Source organism: Anopheles darlingi, chromosome 3, assembly GCF_943734745.1.
Source record: "Anopheles darlingi chromosome 3, idAnoDarlMG_H_01, whole genome shotgun sequence".
Taxonomy (NCBI): Eukaryota; Metazoa; Arthropoda; class Insecta; order Diptera; family Culicidae; genus Anopheles; species Anopheles darlingi.
In genome coordinates, this window is record NC_064875.1 from 18,418,819 (window position 1) to 18,436,846 (window position 18,028).

The 18,028-nt window shown below is 45.7% G+C and overlaps 1 protein-coding gene across 2 annotated transcripts; it reads left to right on the forward strand.

The window, feature by feature from the left end:
* The first annotated feature begins 282 nt into the window (after positions 1–282).
* On the forward strand, positions 283–4,887 carry LOC125953453 (homeobox protein SIX4). 2 transcript variants are annotated; one of them, XM_049683058.1, is made up of 4 exons: positions 283–735; positions 2,335–2,514; positions 2,581–3,517; positions 4,324–4,887. In XM_049683058.1, the coding sequence occupies exons 1-4, from the start codon at positions 627–629 to the stop codon at positions 4,457–4,459; spliced, it is 1,362 nt and encodes a 453-aa protein (XP_049539015.1). In that variant the 5' UTR covers positions 283–626; the 3' UTR covers positions 4,460–4,887. The 2 variants fall into 2 exon arrangements, with proteins under 2 accessions (XP_049539015.1, XP_049539016.1); XM_049683059.1 differs by having other exon boundaries at positions 693–739.
* Positions 4,888–18,028: the final 13,141 nt, after the last annotated feature.

Sequence of the window (18,028 nt, forward strand, 5' to 3'; positions counted from 1 at the left end):
GTCATAAAAACGGTTCGCTCGTCGCAAAGCAAGGAGGTAAAAGGGGCCCCGAAACGCCGAAAACAGCACCGCCCGAACCGAACCGAGAGGACAACCAACGGCTCAAACCGAAGTATATAAGCGCTTGAGGGCGGAATGTGGCGGAACTGGTGGACGCTGGTGCACGTTTATGAATGAAGGCCCGGGCCCGGGACCGGCTCAAGGTTTCGGCTTTCAGCGCTGCGGTTTTCAGTATGCAATTTTCTTTCGATCGGAGCGGTTCTTTTGGGAGACAGTATTTGTGTTTGTGCGCCATTGTGGGTGCGCTTTGTGCATTGTGGCTGTGGCATCGGTGTGTCACCGTTAAAAGTGTATTAAAGCAATTAAGCTTTAAAGAAGCGTTAAGTGTGATTCACAAAATGCTAATCAGAGTAATGAAAATCAAAGTGGTATATTGTGCAAGAAGTTGACGAGAAAAACCCCAATTTCATTAAACTTCTGAAGGGGATCAAGTGAAACAAGGCACCTAACTTGTGAAGTTGTGAAGCAGACAGAGGATAACCGCAGAATTGAAAAGAAAGTGATTGTTATCAAAGTGGCCATCCGGAAGGATTATTCTACATAACGCAAACAATAAGTGCAAAACGATGGATTCCTCCGGATTATCACCGTTGGGCGATCTCGACTCCAGCTCCGGCGGATCGGATGGAGTAGGCGGGTTCGGTCACAGTCAGGCCATCTACATGAACCAAAACGGTTGGTAATTATTCAATAATGCTGCCGATTAAGCAATTCTTGGTGTTATTAAACGTCTTTTCTACCATTCTATTCATGTTATTCTAAAAACATTCAGCTAAAGAGTTTCCTTATCTATTTGAATTTGAATTGAAGCTGAGTATAAATATGATAGGGAGTTTTACGCTATCAGCATAAGAGCTGTCCTTATGGTTAATATGGTTTTTTTTATATTGGGCTTGAGCGATGATGAATAATCATTTTTCTGTGTGTTGCGACTACAGTACTAGATTGTCAAAAATTTGCTATTTTTCGGTAAGATGTGTTTCGTAAAATGTACATTAGCTAAAATTGGAATTCAATTATCGGGTATAGGATCGCAACAGATGACCGAACTCATTGCAGGATGCAAGATATGTTAGATGTATAGCATTCACATCTTACAAATGGTCAACATAGGATGTTAATTTCATTCCTTGGTGGTATAGGCTGCAGGATTATATTCGCTTTTTAATTGTATTTTATCACCAGAAAGATGTTAAAATCTATATATTTTCGACGTTTAAAATTGTCTTGATTGGATAAAACTTGATTTAAAATTGTCTTGATTGGATAGCATCAAAATGCTACTGGATGATATTATCCCTATATTGCTTTTCGTTATCATCACGACTATTGTTATCTTTAAGCCCTCAATAAACAGTTAAACTTTCGCTCGATTCCCACTTACCATCAGCTGCTCCTGACGATGCTGATCTCCTTTCCATCTCATTCGAAATCATTTTGTCCTTCCACCAACGCAGTAAATGCAAACAAATATGCTCGATCCCGATTTGTTGCCATAAACCGTGAACCATCGGGTTCGCCCGGTTCAAACATTAAACATACAACATAATTGTGGATTGTGCTATCAGCCAGCCACAGGCCAACGGAAAGGGAGGGCAGATGCTTTGGTGTTATGCTGTGTTATGCGAAACTGAAACATAGTCCGATGGTAGAAGACCATGTCGGACTCGGTGTATCGTTGCGTGCAGAGGTTTTGTTTGCTAAAGTAAAGCCAAAATAATAATAACAAAATAGCGAACCAGCAGCCGCGGCACACCATAAACCGTGATCAAGCATCGCACCCGTTGCGAACAGGGATTGGGACTTCCGTTTGCGAGATGGGGCGCGATGAATGTGTCTGCGCCCCTTATGCCCCTCTTGTGTTTCCGGAGAAATGTTAGATTATGCCTCGGTCTCGTACGCGCACTTGGTACCAAAACTGCTTTTGCAGCATTTCTCGACCTCGACGATCATCTCCGTGCGTGGAGATTTATCGAGATCGTCTTGTGGTTCGGATTCGTCCTAGAGAGTGGCAAGCGAGGTCATTAGAAAAGGCCGGGTGTCAGGTTGTTTTTTTTTGCTCCTAAACGACGGACTAGTGGTGTAGTGTAGGTGATGGCTTATTTAATTTTAGGTCGACCGAAAGTAAATAAACATAATGTTTACGACCTGCCAAGTTGATTAAGTTATTATAAGCTAAAGAGAGTGAAGGAGAGATTTAAAAAAAGAACATCTCGATCAGCAATAATCATCGCGTCAATTTCTTTTCGACTCTCTCTCTCTCTCTTTGTCTAGTGTACCGCGAGAACCACCAAAACTCCATCAAGACGCTGTTCTTCTCGGACAAGTTGCCAGAGTTCACCGATAAGGAGTATCACCATCACCAGCAGGAGCGAAAATACCACGAGCATAGCCAGTATCACCACATGAAACCGGGACAGCCGCAGCACCCTTCGGATGTCATCTACTATGCCAGTGAGTACCAGCACCAAGCAGGACATTCTGTTCAAGTTACTAAACACTATTTTATTCTTTCTCCAGGTAAACCTATGAGTGAAGCAAACGTTGGTAATGGTCTCTTGAGCGGAACTCCTTCAATCCACAGCAGCGTTCAAAACGCCAGCAACGGCACCACTAATGGACTTCTGTCCGTCACGAATACATCGCTTGGTGGCGTAGTCCATGGCGGTGTCCCTACCGATTGTGCCGGTACCGGGACGATCCCGATGGCGCGTGATAATGGATCCTCCTCTTCCTCCTCCTATCTGCAATCACTTCAACCGCCATCAGCCCCAGCGAGTACCGCGACACCAGGATCTCAATCTGTGCAACCAGCGGTGACAGCAGGCCACCTTTCCTCACACCACGCCTCGCTTGGACCTCACCCAACAGTCGTCGGTGGTCCTCCTCCGGTGGACGCATTGGAGCGCAAATGCTTCAGCTTTAGCCCGGAACAGATCCAATGTATGTGCGAAGCGCTCCAGCAGGAGGGCGATCTGGAGAAGCTGGCCACCTTCCTGTGGAGCCTGTCACCGAGTGATCTCATCAGTGGTAACGAGAGCTTGTTGCGAGCCCGTGCCCTCGTCGCCTATCATCGCGGACTTTATCATGAACTGTACGCGGTGCTGGAGTCGCACTTCTTCTCTCCCAAATACCATCCGGATCTGCAGACGCTCTGGTTTAAGGCGCACTACCGGGAGGCGGAGAAGGTACGGGGGCGGCCGCTCGGTGCGGTGGACAAGTATCGGTTGCGCAAGAAGTACCCACTGCCGAAGACGATCTGGGATGGTGAGGAGACGGTGTACTGTTTCAAGGAGAAGAGCCGCAACGCGCTAAAGGACTGCTACACCCGGAACCGCTATCCGACGCCGGACGAGAAGAAGACGCTGGCGAAGAAGACGGGGCTCACGCTGACCCAAGTGTCGAACTGGTTTAAGAACCGTCGCCAGCGTGACCGGACACCGCAGAGCAGTCGACCGTAAGTATCGAATCGGGATGTCTGTCTGTCCAGACGCTGTCCGTTGGTATCTGTGGGATTCCTGGGTGCGCAGGATGTGTGCCTTCTAGGGGTGGACAATTGCGCTTGCAAACGTTGGACGCCGGACAAACACATGTTTTCACTCCGTCTGCGCAATCGGCCGTAGTTTGCGTCGATGTGATCCTTGTATAATTTATTCATCGTTTCCCAAGGACACCGCCGCTGGCCGGCTGCTGGAACATGTTGCAGAAGGATTCCCAGTTTGCCTTTTTTTTATGACCCCGGTGATCGGCCTTTTGGGACACTGGGCCACGATGTCACGATGAATAATGGTGGGATGCAGCTCATTAGTTGCAGGCTGTGCAAGGGATGTTCTGGGATTTTCTCGGCACTCGCTGGCTTAATATCCTCGCAAGCGTTCCAAGAACAGGCGCAAGTTCTGTGTAACATTGATGTTCCATGTAACACTTGTTGTCCGCAGATGCTTGCGCTTGAAGGCGCTGTGGATGTATGGAACCCGTTTCTGGATAAATGAAAACCATGCGGCAATTAGGAGTTTGAGTAAAGGGCAAAGGCCAGGGTTTTCGGGGTGCTTCTCATCGTTCGTTATCACGGTACTGCAAGGTCTGTGGCCGTGCAGCTTAAGAAGTGTGGCACGCCTAATTATGTGGTGCTGGCGCACCGGATGAAGAGGTTTTAGGATGGGGATCTCCGCGTTAGACCGGCTTTTGATCGGTGTTTCTTCGCACTCCTTTCGTACTTACGTCTCTCTCTAACTCTCATTTTCTCATTCTCTCTCTCTTCAGCGATCTTATGATGTCCGTGTTGCCGGTCGGTCCGGACCAGATGGATACTGGTGGCTATCAGCGGCTGTTTAATGTGGCCAATTACGGCCACACCGCGCACGGTTATCACGCAAATGATATGTACGCGGTGCAGTAGCAGTAGACGTGCGCTCGTATCGAGAGCCAAAGAGCCAGATCAGTACCAGATCGGTGCCGCGCGTTCGCGTGCGCTCGTCGTCAAGCCACCTTAGGCTCTGGGTCGATCCGGTGGGATCACTTTGTGATAGGATGTAATTTGGGGAGCTGGGAGGATTTTTAAATATTTGGGACATCGTTCGTACCCTGGGAGGGATAACATTGTACATAAGCGCGGTATGCGCTGAGCCAGAAGAGATGCTGAACGATGAGGACCCGAGGATGGAGAGAATCGCTGGTAGAACGTTTGATCTGGTGTAATTAGAGCTGCAGGGATCGATGTACATAGTGTTAACGATGTAAGACAAACGTATATGCCAGTGAAAAGGCACGAGAGCAGAATCTGGAATTGCAGTGACGGGATGCAGACGGTGCTTTGAATTTGACTGGTCGATACTTTTGCATACCCAAGAAAATATAAAGACATATATAAAGACTTTGCGGTGGTTTGAGTTGTTTTTTTTGTTTTGTTTAATATTTCATTTAGTTATTCGTTAACTTATGATAGTGTACACTCCTTCCATACTGCTATTCAGTTGGATGTATGATGTTTGGCTCTAGACTGAATCTTTCATCCAGCAAATCGCATACGATTTTACTGCTCTACACGTATAACCACTCCTAAAGGCTACCATTAAATTTTGAGCATTTTCTTCTAAAATTTACAAGCATAGTGGAAAACATTAGATACGAATCTAGACTAAGACACCAGCAACATTGTGGGATTCCCGCCAACTAAACCACTCGTTTGGTTCTTGTCACCTCACCTTTGTTGCTTGCCTCCTGCGAGATTACACTCAAAGGAGAGGCGAAACTAACTAATAACCTGCTTAATCGACTTCTTTGGAATGATGATCCAACCACCTAATGCATCTTTCCTAATCCCAGAAAGCAGTATGTTTTTCGGTCGGATCTGCTCGTTTGAGATCCCACGTAGCCAGGTCCTGGCTTTGTCCTTGCACGTTATGCTAAAGACACGAAATATGTGAACACAGTGTGACCGCCGCGCAGTCGATGGTTGTGTATGGTGATCACCTGGCGATATGGCAATAGAATAAACCCGGCAAAGTAAGCAATGCAGAGATGTGTCGACATACATCGATCGCGTATTTCATCCGAACATCTGTATTTGTGTGCCTGCATCACTGAAACCTCTATACTGCTTCAAACATTTGAATTGGAAATACACGTATGTAGCAGCGTAAACCTTTTACACACCACCATTTTGGCCTGACCAGTGCCACCAGGAACGAAGAAATGATAGATACTGATTGCTCGCCTATACTCACTCGTTCCAGTTGGACACGAAAATATCGCCCTTTTCGGTACTTTTCGTACCACGTGTAGTGCATTTTGCCTCTCTGTGCTATCGTTATGGTAACGGGGGTGATCACTTTGTACATCCAACCGAACAGGGATGCTGATGATGCAGACAAAATGTACGGTGTGCCAGTGAATCTCCTATGGATCGGGCACGCGCAGCAGATTGTTTGTTCACCAGCCACCTCCAGCCCCTCCCCCCCTCTCCCTCTCACGCCCCTCCCTCTATATGAATGCGAAAGCTACGAGCTTAAGCCCGTTGCCCATGGTAAGCTTCGGTTTTCCTACACTCGCCGCTTGAGGAGCTGTTGGCACAAGTGTTCTTAGCCGAGGGGGTGTCCTCGAAGATTCGAACTGGAACGAACTGAACACCCCGCGAATCGGAATGGATCCCGCGGTTTGCGGTGGAAACCGGCGCATGACCCCCCTAGGTTGTCCGCTTCATTTCTTAGAATTACTACCGTAGAAGCCTTTGTCTCTATGGTTTGGTTGGGGATGAGGTGTTCGGGCAAGTGTCGAACAGCTGAGGTACCGTATTCTATGAAACAGCCAACGTATCAGTATCTGAGGCCTAGGCCGGTATGGAGAAAGACAAGGAGCCATAGACAGAGATAGGTAACCGAACCAGATGTCCGATTTTGGATATAAAATGTACACTGATTTTGGTCTTATCATTCAGTTGCTCTCCAGTCTCCAGTAGTTTCAAGGATGAAGCAAAGTGTGAAGCTTATCTTGCTGGCAGTCCTATTCTGCGCCTATTGTAGCATAGCACAAGAGGATGCGGCCACCGATACTGATACTGATGCTGAACCGACTACTGTACTCGATGGCACCAACCAGCAAGACACTAAAAGGGCTGGCCGCATAACGGAAGGAGCCCCTGTCTCTAACGTAAGCTATCCGTACGTAGTATCAGTGAGAATAGCTGTATATGGGGTTCCACAGTATCAACTTGGCGTTATTATAAGCGATAGCAACGTTGTCACTGGGGCATACCTATTGCGCTTGGCGGTAACGATTCAAGCAAACGCATTGGTAAGTAATGGGTACAAATCGAATAAGCTTACTATAACTGATCCTCGATCATTCGATTTCGATTCACTTGTCAGGTTCAAGTCCGTGCGGATAGTAATTACATTGACAATGAGGGATTCGTGTTTGAAACTACAGGATTTAAAACCCACGACAAGTATAATATGGCGTTTGATGAGTACAATGTGGCTGTTGTAACTATTAAGGGCAGCTTTAGCGGGTTTGCAAATGTGAAACCCATTGCGATAGGGTCGAGTCCGATTGATGTTTCAACACCCAATATCCCGAACTGTTTTACGATTGGAAGGAACAATAATGATCCTTATCAGATGGCCCAAATCACCAACAAACTCGTTCCAAATAGCAATTGTAGTGGTGCCCCATTCGTCACGTGAGTACACGATACCATACATTAACGAAACCCTTCCAAATGACTTGGTTTTTGATGGAAAAATCCTTTTTTTTATTTCAGTTTACAATGCGTTGTCCTGGAGATAAATTTTGCGTGCCAAGACCTAGGCAGTCCTGTTGTGTGCAGCGACCGTTTGTATGGTGTACAATTGACGTCGTGCAGTTCACAGCCTTCCCCAATTTTAAATATTTTGGCCACAAGTATTCAATCGTTCGTCGCTCCATACCTCCCGGTAACAGCAAGCCAAGCGACTGTGTCCGCTCCACGTAAAAACTATATGACTTGCCCCTGTTCATCTTGCTAAAGACAAGGGTCATGTGAACGCAGCGTGGCCACCTTGCAGTCGATGATAACGTATGTTAATCACCTGGTGATGTGGCAACGGAATAAACCCAGCAGTATAAGCAATTCAGGCACGTGTTATCTTCACGATTCGTCCAGAAATGGTATATTGATGACGCATTTTTATAAGCTTATTGTCTAAATTGTAAAACTTGATTTCTTTTCGTAAATTTCGAACTAAGTTATTAAAAACCGGAAATTTCGAAGCAATTCGCAAGCGTGAGGTTTAGCGTTTATTGAAGGTTTACTGAAGACTGGAAATTTTTCTATGGATTTGAATTGAGTTTAACCAGCGTTTTAGTTATCTTAGCTTAGTTTAGAGTTTAATAACCTCCATTTCCCTTTGTGTTTCTCTGTTTTTGTGTTTCTGTGTTCCAAAGTGATTTGAAGATGGTCGAAGGAGGCTTAGTTTTGACGATTTTTAGTGCAGAAACCATTGAACTTAATTTTTTCAAGTTAATGTCGTATTAAACTACAATTTTTCAAGAATATTTGGTTCAATTTTGGGGAAGATTTGTTCAAAACTACGTTCATTGCCCATATTTTTTCGACCAAAAGACCAAAAGAGAGCGAGGTACAAAAGCGAGGTACCAAACGGGAGCGGCAAAAAAAACCCATCCAATCTGTTCAATCCGTGTTTGTTAACGGTCGGACACGGAACGATCCCTTCGGATACTCGTCAATAGAGGACGCTTTCGAGTCAGTGTGCCCTCTACAGGTGGCGCTGATGAGACAAAAGAGGCAATTTGAAATGGCCGTTGTGCACGTGTTTTTTTTGTTTGTGGTCCATTTTTTTCCAAATTCCATGTTTCACATTACTTCCACTGCACTTTCTTAAAACTTGCGGTACAAAGAGCACATTGTTTCAAGCATTTATTATTTATTAAAAGGGGGGTTACTATTATGCAACGGAAACACTAGCAGCAATATGTAAGCTTCAACGGCACAAAGCCGCGTTGCTACTCCTGCCTCATTACCATTTCAGTAATGTAACATCGCTGCACTGAGTCTATGCAATGCGACTCAGCTTGTTATCCAGCATTAAATTGTCTCCTTTTCGAAACGTGCCTTGTTACCAGGACCACCTGACTAATCCTCTCGACGGCTGATGGACGGAGCAGAGGATGTTGCTTGTGGTCGTGCCTGATCGTTACCGAGTTGTGAATTGAATAATTTTTGCTTCCAGAGCATAAACATTTGTTTCGGAAATTAATTAAAATAATCCAGCGCCATTCATAATCCTCCACGCATTCCAATATGTCGCTGTCGTCTGTCTCAATTATCGGAATCTACTCCTACCTTTGGTAAATCACCGTAAAGCTCTCTTTATAGGCCATAGTATTACCTAAAGCCTCTATTACAATATTCCACGAACAGCGCGGCACAATGGCCTTAAACCTTTGCCCTATTGATTTCCCGTTTTTCCTTCCACACCCGCCCATTAATCCAGTGGCGATCCGGTGGCACGGAGCAACGAAAGAGTTCCTGTTGCTTCTGGGCGAGGTTGCCTTTGGCATCCTTTCGCCATCCTTTATTTGTTCGCTTAGAATTCATGAGGCCGAAAAATCACTCGCACACAAGAATTGGACTTTTGTTCGCTTCCACTGTTTCCCTTCCAAGATCCACACGGGACCGCCACCGTCCGGTGACTTTACGACCTTTTTACGACACGGCATGGCTCGACGGGGAAGATGGGGCGCCTCGAAGGCTTTACGTGGTTGGGTGAAATGTTTTATTGCTCCCCTCGCCCAGAGTCGCACACCGAAATCGATCCCGGACTTTCGTTTTCGTTTTCGGTTCGGCATAGATTAGGTCGACTACCTTCTCTCCCTTTTGCGGGGCAATAATAGCGCTCATTGTGTTGACACAGTAGTGGACAGCCAGGAAAATCCCGTGGAAAATCCGAAAGTAAATAGAAGAAGGGATAAAAAAAAACCATCGGCATGACCAGTGGGGTGGAGCATTTCGAGGAGCGATAATACTCCAATTGCTACCCCCCCCCTCCGACTAGGCACGGCACAGACACTAAAGGTCAGTGGCCCAGGAGCGGTTTAACGGTCGACCGAATGAAACGTATTTACGAGCCAGCAAAATTACGTCATTTCACCATTTTTACGGGCTGCCAATTGCTTTCGGTGCGCGCGAGTAGGGTGCATGTACCGATAATGAGCATATCAGTATCAGCTGTATGGTACATGCGACTGCTATTGACCGGATCGATGCCTGACGAGAAGATGCTGCCGATGATTGCGATGTGATGCAATGAGATGAATGATGCTGCTGATTATGGTGTGGCGAAGCTTATGTTTAACTTCACACTTCACACTCGAAGCTGCTTATCAGTCGCAAAGTTGAGTTGTTGTTGAGTACGAACCAAACAATGGTTCCCTTTTTGTTATTTTCCAAAAAAAAATCCATTTGCCATAAATTATATTTTTTAAGAAAATTGGGTCGTTTTTGAGGAATATTTGATGAAAACAAAGTCCATGGAATCCATTTAAGATAGAACGCCTGCAAAACTGTACCTTTCAAATACACAGTGATAATTTTTACAATTTGCCAAAAGAATAGCTTTTATAATTGTTTAAAAAGTAATTTATCTAATGAAGATGATGAAAGTTGCTTAGATTGATCAAAAATATCTTCACAATACTTTTGAAATGAATTCGGGAAAATTATAAGAAAATGTCACTTAAAATAAATAACTTTGCCATTTATTTTGCAAAGGTGTAGAATGTTATCATGTTGGGCTCATCCAAAAAGTATTTTTCAATTATGCAATGCTCGTCTTTCACGAATTTCGCCTTCATCAACACGTGCCCACCTTTTGACTCCCACAGCTTGCTACGCCTTGAGCATAAATCAAAGGAAACGAGAGCCCAAGAAGCTGTTGGCCTACTGTTCCAAAGAATGGATCAAACAATGCAAAACAAGACTCCCGGAACCGGACCTTGTGCACTGACCTGGAACGGCAGGCCGGTGTGGGGGCAAACAATGGCAGCTCTGGGAGGAATAACGAATTAGCGCAAACACAGACCCGCGGTGGTTCCCGGATTTGCACCTTTTCTTAGCACCGGCACCGGAAGGATTTATTGCTGCCGCTTCTTGTCAATATCCTTGACATTCTTAGTAGGCTGCGGAGCGATGCGGGACCTGGGAAGGTGTTTTCCATTATGCTTCGCATTCCTGCGGTCGGCCCTAGCGTGGCATGTTCGCTGGTTCGCGATTCTTATAGTTTTAATTAAATTTATGATTATTTAATCAATGCCTTTTTCCACCTTTCCTTCCTCCGGACGGTGCTCCGGACCTCATTGTCGAGAGGATTTCGATTTTACCGGAACAGACCGCAGCCAACAGGGGCAGGGGCTATTGTTGAAACTTCTATCCATTCTTTTCTGGAAGCGTTTGGGAGTGGCCGCTCTGTTTGTCTTTTTGTTTCGGGAGAAAAAAGTTTTTACTCGGGTTAGAAATGGTCCGATGTCGGGTTCTGCAAATGATCGACATTAGTTCTACTTTCGGGATCATTCGTTTTGTGTTTGTTTTCGACATTTTTTCTTCTTCGGCGGATGAAAGTTCCCATCTAATACCTAGCAGGAGCCATCTCGTCCACCGCTCCACTCAACATTGCTGCCGGAAAATGCATCGTGGCAGAGGCGAAGTGCAAACGAAAAATCGTGCCTCTCGGAATGGCATTTCTCATCCCCTCACCGTTGCTCACCCAAGAGACTTCCCGGTGGGTCAGAATAGAAGCGGAAAAAAAACCCAAAGAGAACGTGATTGAAGAACGACTAGAGCACGAACCGAGCAGGTCACGTCCACGTGCCCCGTGCCAACATGCGATTCGTTGGCCAAGGTGAGGCGAAGCGAATGAAATGCAAATATTATTCGAATTTATGGTTTCTGCTGGAGCTTATTTTCAAACCGACCGCAATCCGGCTGGATGATGGAACGAGCGCGCATCACCGAACGCTAATATTGTCCGAATATCGCGGAGTTTCGTTCTGATTTTAGCAATGCATCAGAGTTGTGTCAAAAACCGTTAACGGTGACAATAAATTGGAGAACCTTGCCGTTCGTGGAACGACAAAGCAGATGATCGTCCTGCAGCTTCACCGAGGCGTGATTTAGTGCCGGCTTTCGCGATAATTATCTGAATGCCGCGTACAACGTTTAACGTGCCGTTTCTTCGTCTTCTGTTGGTGTTAGCTACGACCGCTACGGTCGTAAATTTGTTGCGCCAGGAAGCAATTATTTGTGAGATTGATTAGCGATAAGGCGATGGTTATAAAATGTTTAACCTGCGGAGGTGCCTCGAGGGAATTCAATTTCAATGAGCGTTTGGTGCTTTTCCAGCTGACAGCTTCTCGAGAGGACCGTAAAGATAAGAAAACCCATTGATTAGCGAGAGAGAGAGAGAGAGAGGGAGGGAGGTTCTGCGAAGAAAAGGACACACGTTATTTGTTGGCTGATAGATACTAAAACCTCAATTTACTGCCACGCCGATAGCACGTCGGGGGAGTGTGTCCAATTCCCGACTTTCTTTTGTTTGTTTGGTTTTGGGGCCATAAATCTTTCATCTTTGGCTTCTGATTTCATGCCGTTCGTGTTTGACGACAGCTTATGATTGTGTAAACTCTCTTATTTTATGGTCATTAACTGGGTTTTTCAAGTGCGAAAGTGTGAAGTACTTAAAGTGTTAGCGGGAATAGGAAAAGGGAATCTAGCGATTTTTTGTGCTTTTATCCACCTTCTTGTAGTGTGGAAGTGGTTTTCAAAAAGCAAACAGAGATTAATGTCATGTTTTCGAATTTCATCAATTATCTCGAGAATTCTGAATCTTCCATTCAAATTAAATAGTAGAGTGCATCTCTGAAATGGTCTAATCAAGTAAACACACAACAGCATTGGTGTAAAAAGCATTTACTGCCATGGTTACAAAAAGACAATTCAAAAGCAAAATAAAGTTTTGCTGAACTCATGTTGGTTTTTTTTGGTTTCCTCCTCCTGGGTTTTTTGTGCAGTCCATGTCACAGATTTAGAGATATGGATATGGGAATTCTGTTTAGAAAATTCCTCAGGATTACTGATTCCTTGATTTTGAACATAGCTGTGATCATACTGGCTAACGGATGCTTGCAAATATACGTGGATCTCCGGAGAGACATCTTAACAGCGTGTTCTCTTCCAAGAGTTAAGTTTAAATGATAATGACTGATAAATCAATTGGTGCAACTGATAAACTTAGTTTAGCCATTTTTACACATTTGTTTAGAGGAGTTCCTAAAGATATTTCCCTTTTTCGCCCACATTGGACACGGTTTCAATCAGTTTGTGTGTAGATATGGTGGGATTGTTTATGGCGGTGAGCGTTGATTAAGATCATTTAATTTCATAGAAATGATCATATTTAAGGACCATATTCATTTTACCAAGAGATTGTTCGTTGCCTTTTCGCGACAGCAAGCTCCTTTTAACTAGAAAGTGGATTTGGAATACCACTACCTAACATACCGGATGCGACACAATGAGCGGTATCCGTGAGCTTAATTATCGTTGCTGTTCACTCCTCGATTCGGTTCCGTTAAGAAGACTACCGGAACCGAAATCAAAACGTTCAAAGGATGTGCGATCGAAAGTTCCGCATTGCTACAATCGAACCAACCTCGAAGAGCGGAACGAGCTGGCATCCGGACACCGGGCGGTAAATACATTTCCATATTCCGATTCTATATCACCAGTGCCCGAAGATTGCGCACCGTCTTCCGTTGGGGCGCCCTTGTTTTGTCGCTTTGTATGCCAACCGTGGAACTCACTCGGATGCTCGGATGCAAATGCAACCGGCATCACAGCTCCCCGTGGTGCCGGTGTTGGTTCGTTATGTTTGCCCGTGATTGCGGCATCGTAGAGTGTGCGATGCTTTCGGTTATTATTTGTCGCGAAACCCAAACGATGATGTCAAATTTTCTTCTTCGGAACATCCCTCCCCCTTCCCCCGGTCACACACATATGCCACGAGACAAGAGGTGGTCGTTAGTGCATGCCAAGAAGCCCGGCCTTTGATCAAGTGCGAGTGCACCAAGTGGTATAGTAGTGGAGGCATCTCCTTTCATGCACCATCGGTGCCGGAAGTCGAAGTGAGGAGCTGACAGATAAATTGTTGTGCACTGCATTGGCCCCGCTGCACGGGATTGTGGTTGTGGTAGCCACCGGAAGCTCCACGACTGCCGCAAGCCACTCGTCCTGAGCTCAATCTTTGAGAAGTTAGCGCAAAACAGTCAGCAGATGCTTCTTATTGCGCCGAAAGGCGAAAGGAGCCGTCGACGTATCGACGAAATGTGTTCGCTGCTAGTTTGTGCTGATGGTTTGCGGATAGGAACCAGTGGGTGGTGTGTGTACCGAACTACAAATCGAAAAACTCACAAACTCTCAACACCACCACCACCGACAGCAGCAGCAGCACACGGGGCTTACGGGTGATCAGTGTATCAGTTTCAGTTAGATTTTAGAACCCGTGCTAGTCCGAGGTTTTTTTTTATCGCTTTTGGCGTCTTAAGCTTTATTTACTTGCCAAGCAGCACTCTCCTGACAGTAGCACGTAGATTGCTTCCGGAAGCTTGGCCACTGGTGTTTCGCTTGGTGCCATCTTGCGCACCATCTTCGCATTGACCATCGGCAGGGGAAGAGAAACAAAGAAACTAACAACGAAGACCCTAACAACGTTTGGAAGTCAGCTCGAAGGGTTTTCCAATCTTTTGTTTTGCTTCGTCGCCTGCGAAATGCTCAACTACACCCACCGATCGATCGCAGATACGCGGACGGAACTTATCGTCGATGTAGAGCAGAGCGGAGCGTTCCACCCAAGGGTAACGTATAATGAAGTTGTCCTACGGAACGGGTGATGACCATTATCTCTCTCTCGCATCCTTCCGTAGCGGTGTCCAGCATTTCCCAGCATTATCCGGTTGGCCGAGATCCGGGGTTTAATGTGGCACTTTAGCGAACTGTCCCGAACGATCCATTATCGGGATGCTGTTTATCGAATCATCGCCATCCAGCATCGATTCCGGTGGGGGCTGCTGCTGCAGCGGACCAAGCGGATCCGATCCCTTTCGGTATCGATCATCGGTATCCTTTTGCATGCTTTCATCGGAACGCGGCTCATGCTGCTGTTCCGGAATGGTCCGTAACACACGCCACGGTGGTCCTTGTTGTCGTGCTGGTTGTTTCCAATGAGCGGTCATTCGGTTAGCCTTTGTGTTGGGTGCGATAGACGGCGCGTTAGGTGGTGGTATCAGTGATAACAACTGGTGGGTGAATGTTTGGTGCCGATCGTGATGTAATATGCTTCTACCAAGCGGTCAACAAAGGCACATCGAATCGGGCTCATGGTCATCCGTCTGGAAATCGATCCCGGTGTTCGCCGCTAATAAGAAACAAGGCGTGATATCTCATTTCCTTTCTCCATATCTCTACGGGAAAATGGGACCATGTAGGAGTATGGGATCACTGACAGCGTCCATGACGATGGAACGGAACAGAGATCGGTCACACGCATGAAATCTGCGATATCTCGGTGATAGTTTTGATGGGTTAAAGGCGTGTTTTGGTATCAAATGAACAGATTTACATTGTTCTTTTAACCAAAAATATTTTTGCACTGGTTACATATGCTTATTCATAGTTTTCATTACTTTTAGGAGTAATCTTTATAAATTGATTGTCCATTTTTATAAAATGTGCTGAGGGTGCTGCAGGTTCCTTTATTTCACTCTTCAATTGATTTATACAATTTCTAAAAATTGTCCACTAGCTATTCTTCACGAACTTTGAGCATCTGTTGGGCCATTTTCTGTTGTAAATGTCGGCCAGAAAGATACACAAACCGCAATCATGCATTCGATGAGTCAGCGATCGTTTACAAAACATCTCCAAAATAGAATCGTTTTAATGCTTTCGGCAAGGTGTTGATACTGATAAACGTTGCTTTAGTGTTGACTAACTGGAATGGCACGCTAGTATTCATATAAAAAAACATATTTTTTAACGGATCTTTAAATGCTTTAGATCTATTTTCTAGAGGCTATTCCAGGTATTAGATTTACTTTTGCCATTTGCAATACCTTTTCCTGGAACTACATACGTCGGATTCGACTCTAACTACATATGCTCTCAAGAATAGAGAAGATGAGAATGATTGATTTTTGTGGCAACATCTTGGATCATCAAATTTCATGAACAAAAATGCAAACATGAGTTTCCTGTTTTACTCTCAATTTGAACTATTTTTAGGTTGAAACTATCGATGGAAGAACGTATGTAAGGTGGAAGCAATATAAGTAATTTACCAATTAAATATTGTCAAATTATTTGGTATTAATTATGAAGGTGTGATCTTTAAAATGATATATCTTGCGTCCGAGATACTAAATGAAAAGGACGCCAGGAATTCCCAGAACAATTTCAGTCTTAACAGTTTGCTTGCTGTAACTCTTGGCAGAATCCACAACCACCAACTAAGCACCAACCCTGTAGACGAAGACCTACCGTCATGATAACATTAGAATTCCAACATAAAGGTGTCGTTTTCATTGATGCTTTAAGGGTACAATAAAACCCCAGCCAGTCCCAGTGGACTGATGCTTACTGAACCCGTCTTCAAAAGATCGAGTCAAACATTGCCTATGAAATGAGGCAACGATTTATCGAGCACCATAAATCCGGCATCGTGGGATTTGGCCTTGAGACGAATTCGCCCGGACTGATGATGACTCTCGAGTCTTACTCGAGTCCTTCGACAGCCAATGCGACAAGTCCTTGGGTGAAACGGAACGTGATGAAATCAACTCGTCAATCTGCTACCGGTGGACTTTCGTCTCGGAATTAAAGAGTGAATTTTGTGGGCACGCCGGATGCCGAGTTCGATCCTTTGAAAGCACAGACTCGAGGCAGCGTTCCGATAGCCAGAAAGCGGTGATAAATGGTGCCGGCTGGCAAGATGGCGAAATAATTCTCGGCGATCGGTTATCACTGGAAGAGGGAGAGAGAGAGAAAGAGAGAGGGCATGCGATGGTGGACGAAGCGGTTCGATATAATTAAATGTGACTCGTGGCCTAATGGGACTTTGTAGATTGTTAGCCGCTGACAACAAATGGTGTCACGACGTGAATCGATAAGATGTCGCCGGCAGGGAGCGTACTAGCCAGTTGTCCTCTGCTAAGCGTCGACCGCTTAAGCAGCGGAGGATTGAAGCAGAGAATCTTCAATTGATCCCGATGGTAATTAGAGTGTTTAATGTGTTGCCAGCCTTCCCGGGCCAGCGGCTCCACATCACCGAAACCGAAGCTCACCGTCCGATCCGTTTACTCACGGTCCATCAACGGCCACGAGCGTGATGTGAGCGTACGTGTGCGCGCGCGTGTGTGTGTCTCGAGACGTCCTACTTCATATCGCACGTGAAAACTCAAAGCACTGCCAGCTGACGCTATAAATCATTCGATGAAACCTCCCCGGTGTGTGGACGGTGCGAACGTGTTTCGCCTGTAAAGGTTGGCCCGACACACACACACAGACACACAGGCAGATGCCTACGGAGTCTCTGGAGTGCCAAAGGGGTGGCAACCGAAGGCGTCTGGTCGCGCTAACAAGCTGCCAACGAACGTAACCATTCCCCGAAGGCAGCTAGCATCTAGCACTTTAAGCACCACAGCGAGCGCGAGCGTACAGCGACAGGCTGCTGCAAGGCTTTCCGGTGCTGCACAAGCGGCGGTGCCTTGGGAAACAAATTCCGACACGTCCACCTCGCCACACGCCACCGTCAGCGGGGGGAGGCCTAACACAAATCACAACAGTTTCTCCCGGTGGCCGTGCCACGATTGTGCCGCAAATCGCTTGATATGTGTTCCGTTCGATTCCGGTGTTTTGATTTGTTTGGGCGGGATGTGGAAATGGCGACCACGGCGATGGTTGGTGGTGGTGCCCCCCACCGGAGGTGTGGAGGGAAATCTAGTGTGACAACAGTGTGAGAAATCATTGAATAACGTCCGGTCCGGGTTGCATTAGCATTCTGATTGCTGCCACTGTCACTGTACGATGATGATGGTCTGAATACGTCTCCTTCGCATCATGCTTGATGTCTTGATTGACGTCTGATCGAATAGTTAGTATCGTCCGAGGTGGAACGAGTTGGCCATTTGTTTTCCTTGTTTGTTTTGTTGTTGTCTGTTTATACTGTAAAGAATGCAATAAATTATTTCCGTTAGTATTTATCCAACTATGTAGCAGCCGTACACAATTGTATGGTTTTGTTTGTCTCTTTGTCATCAAACAATATTTATGGAAAAGCTTCAAAACTATAACAGAAAAAGGCACACAAAACAAGGTGATAACATTTTGAATAGCGCTTCTAAGCGACTTATTACAGGTAGA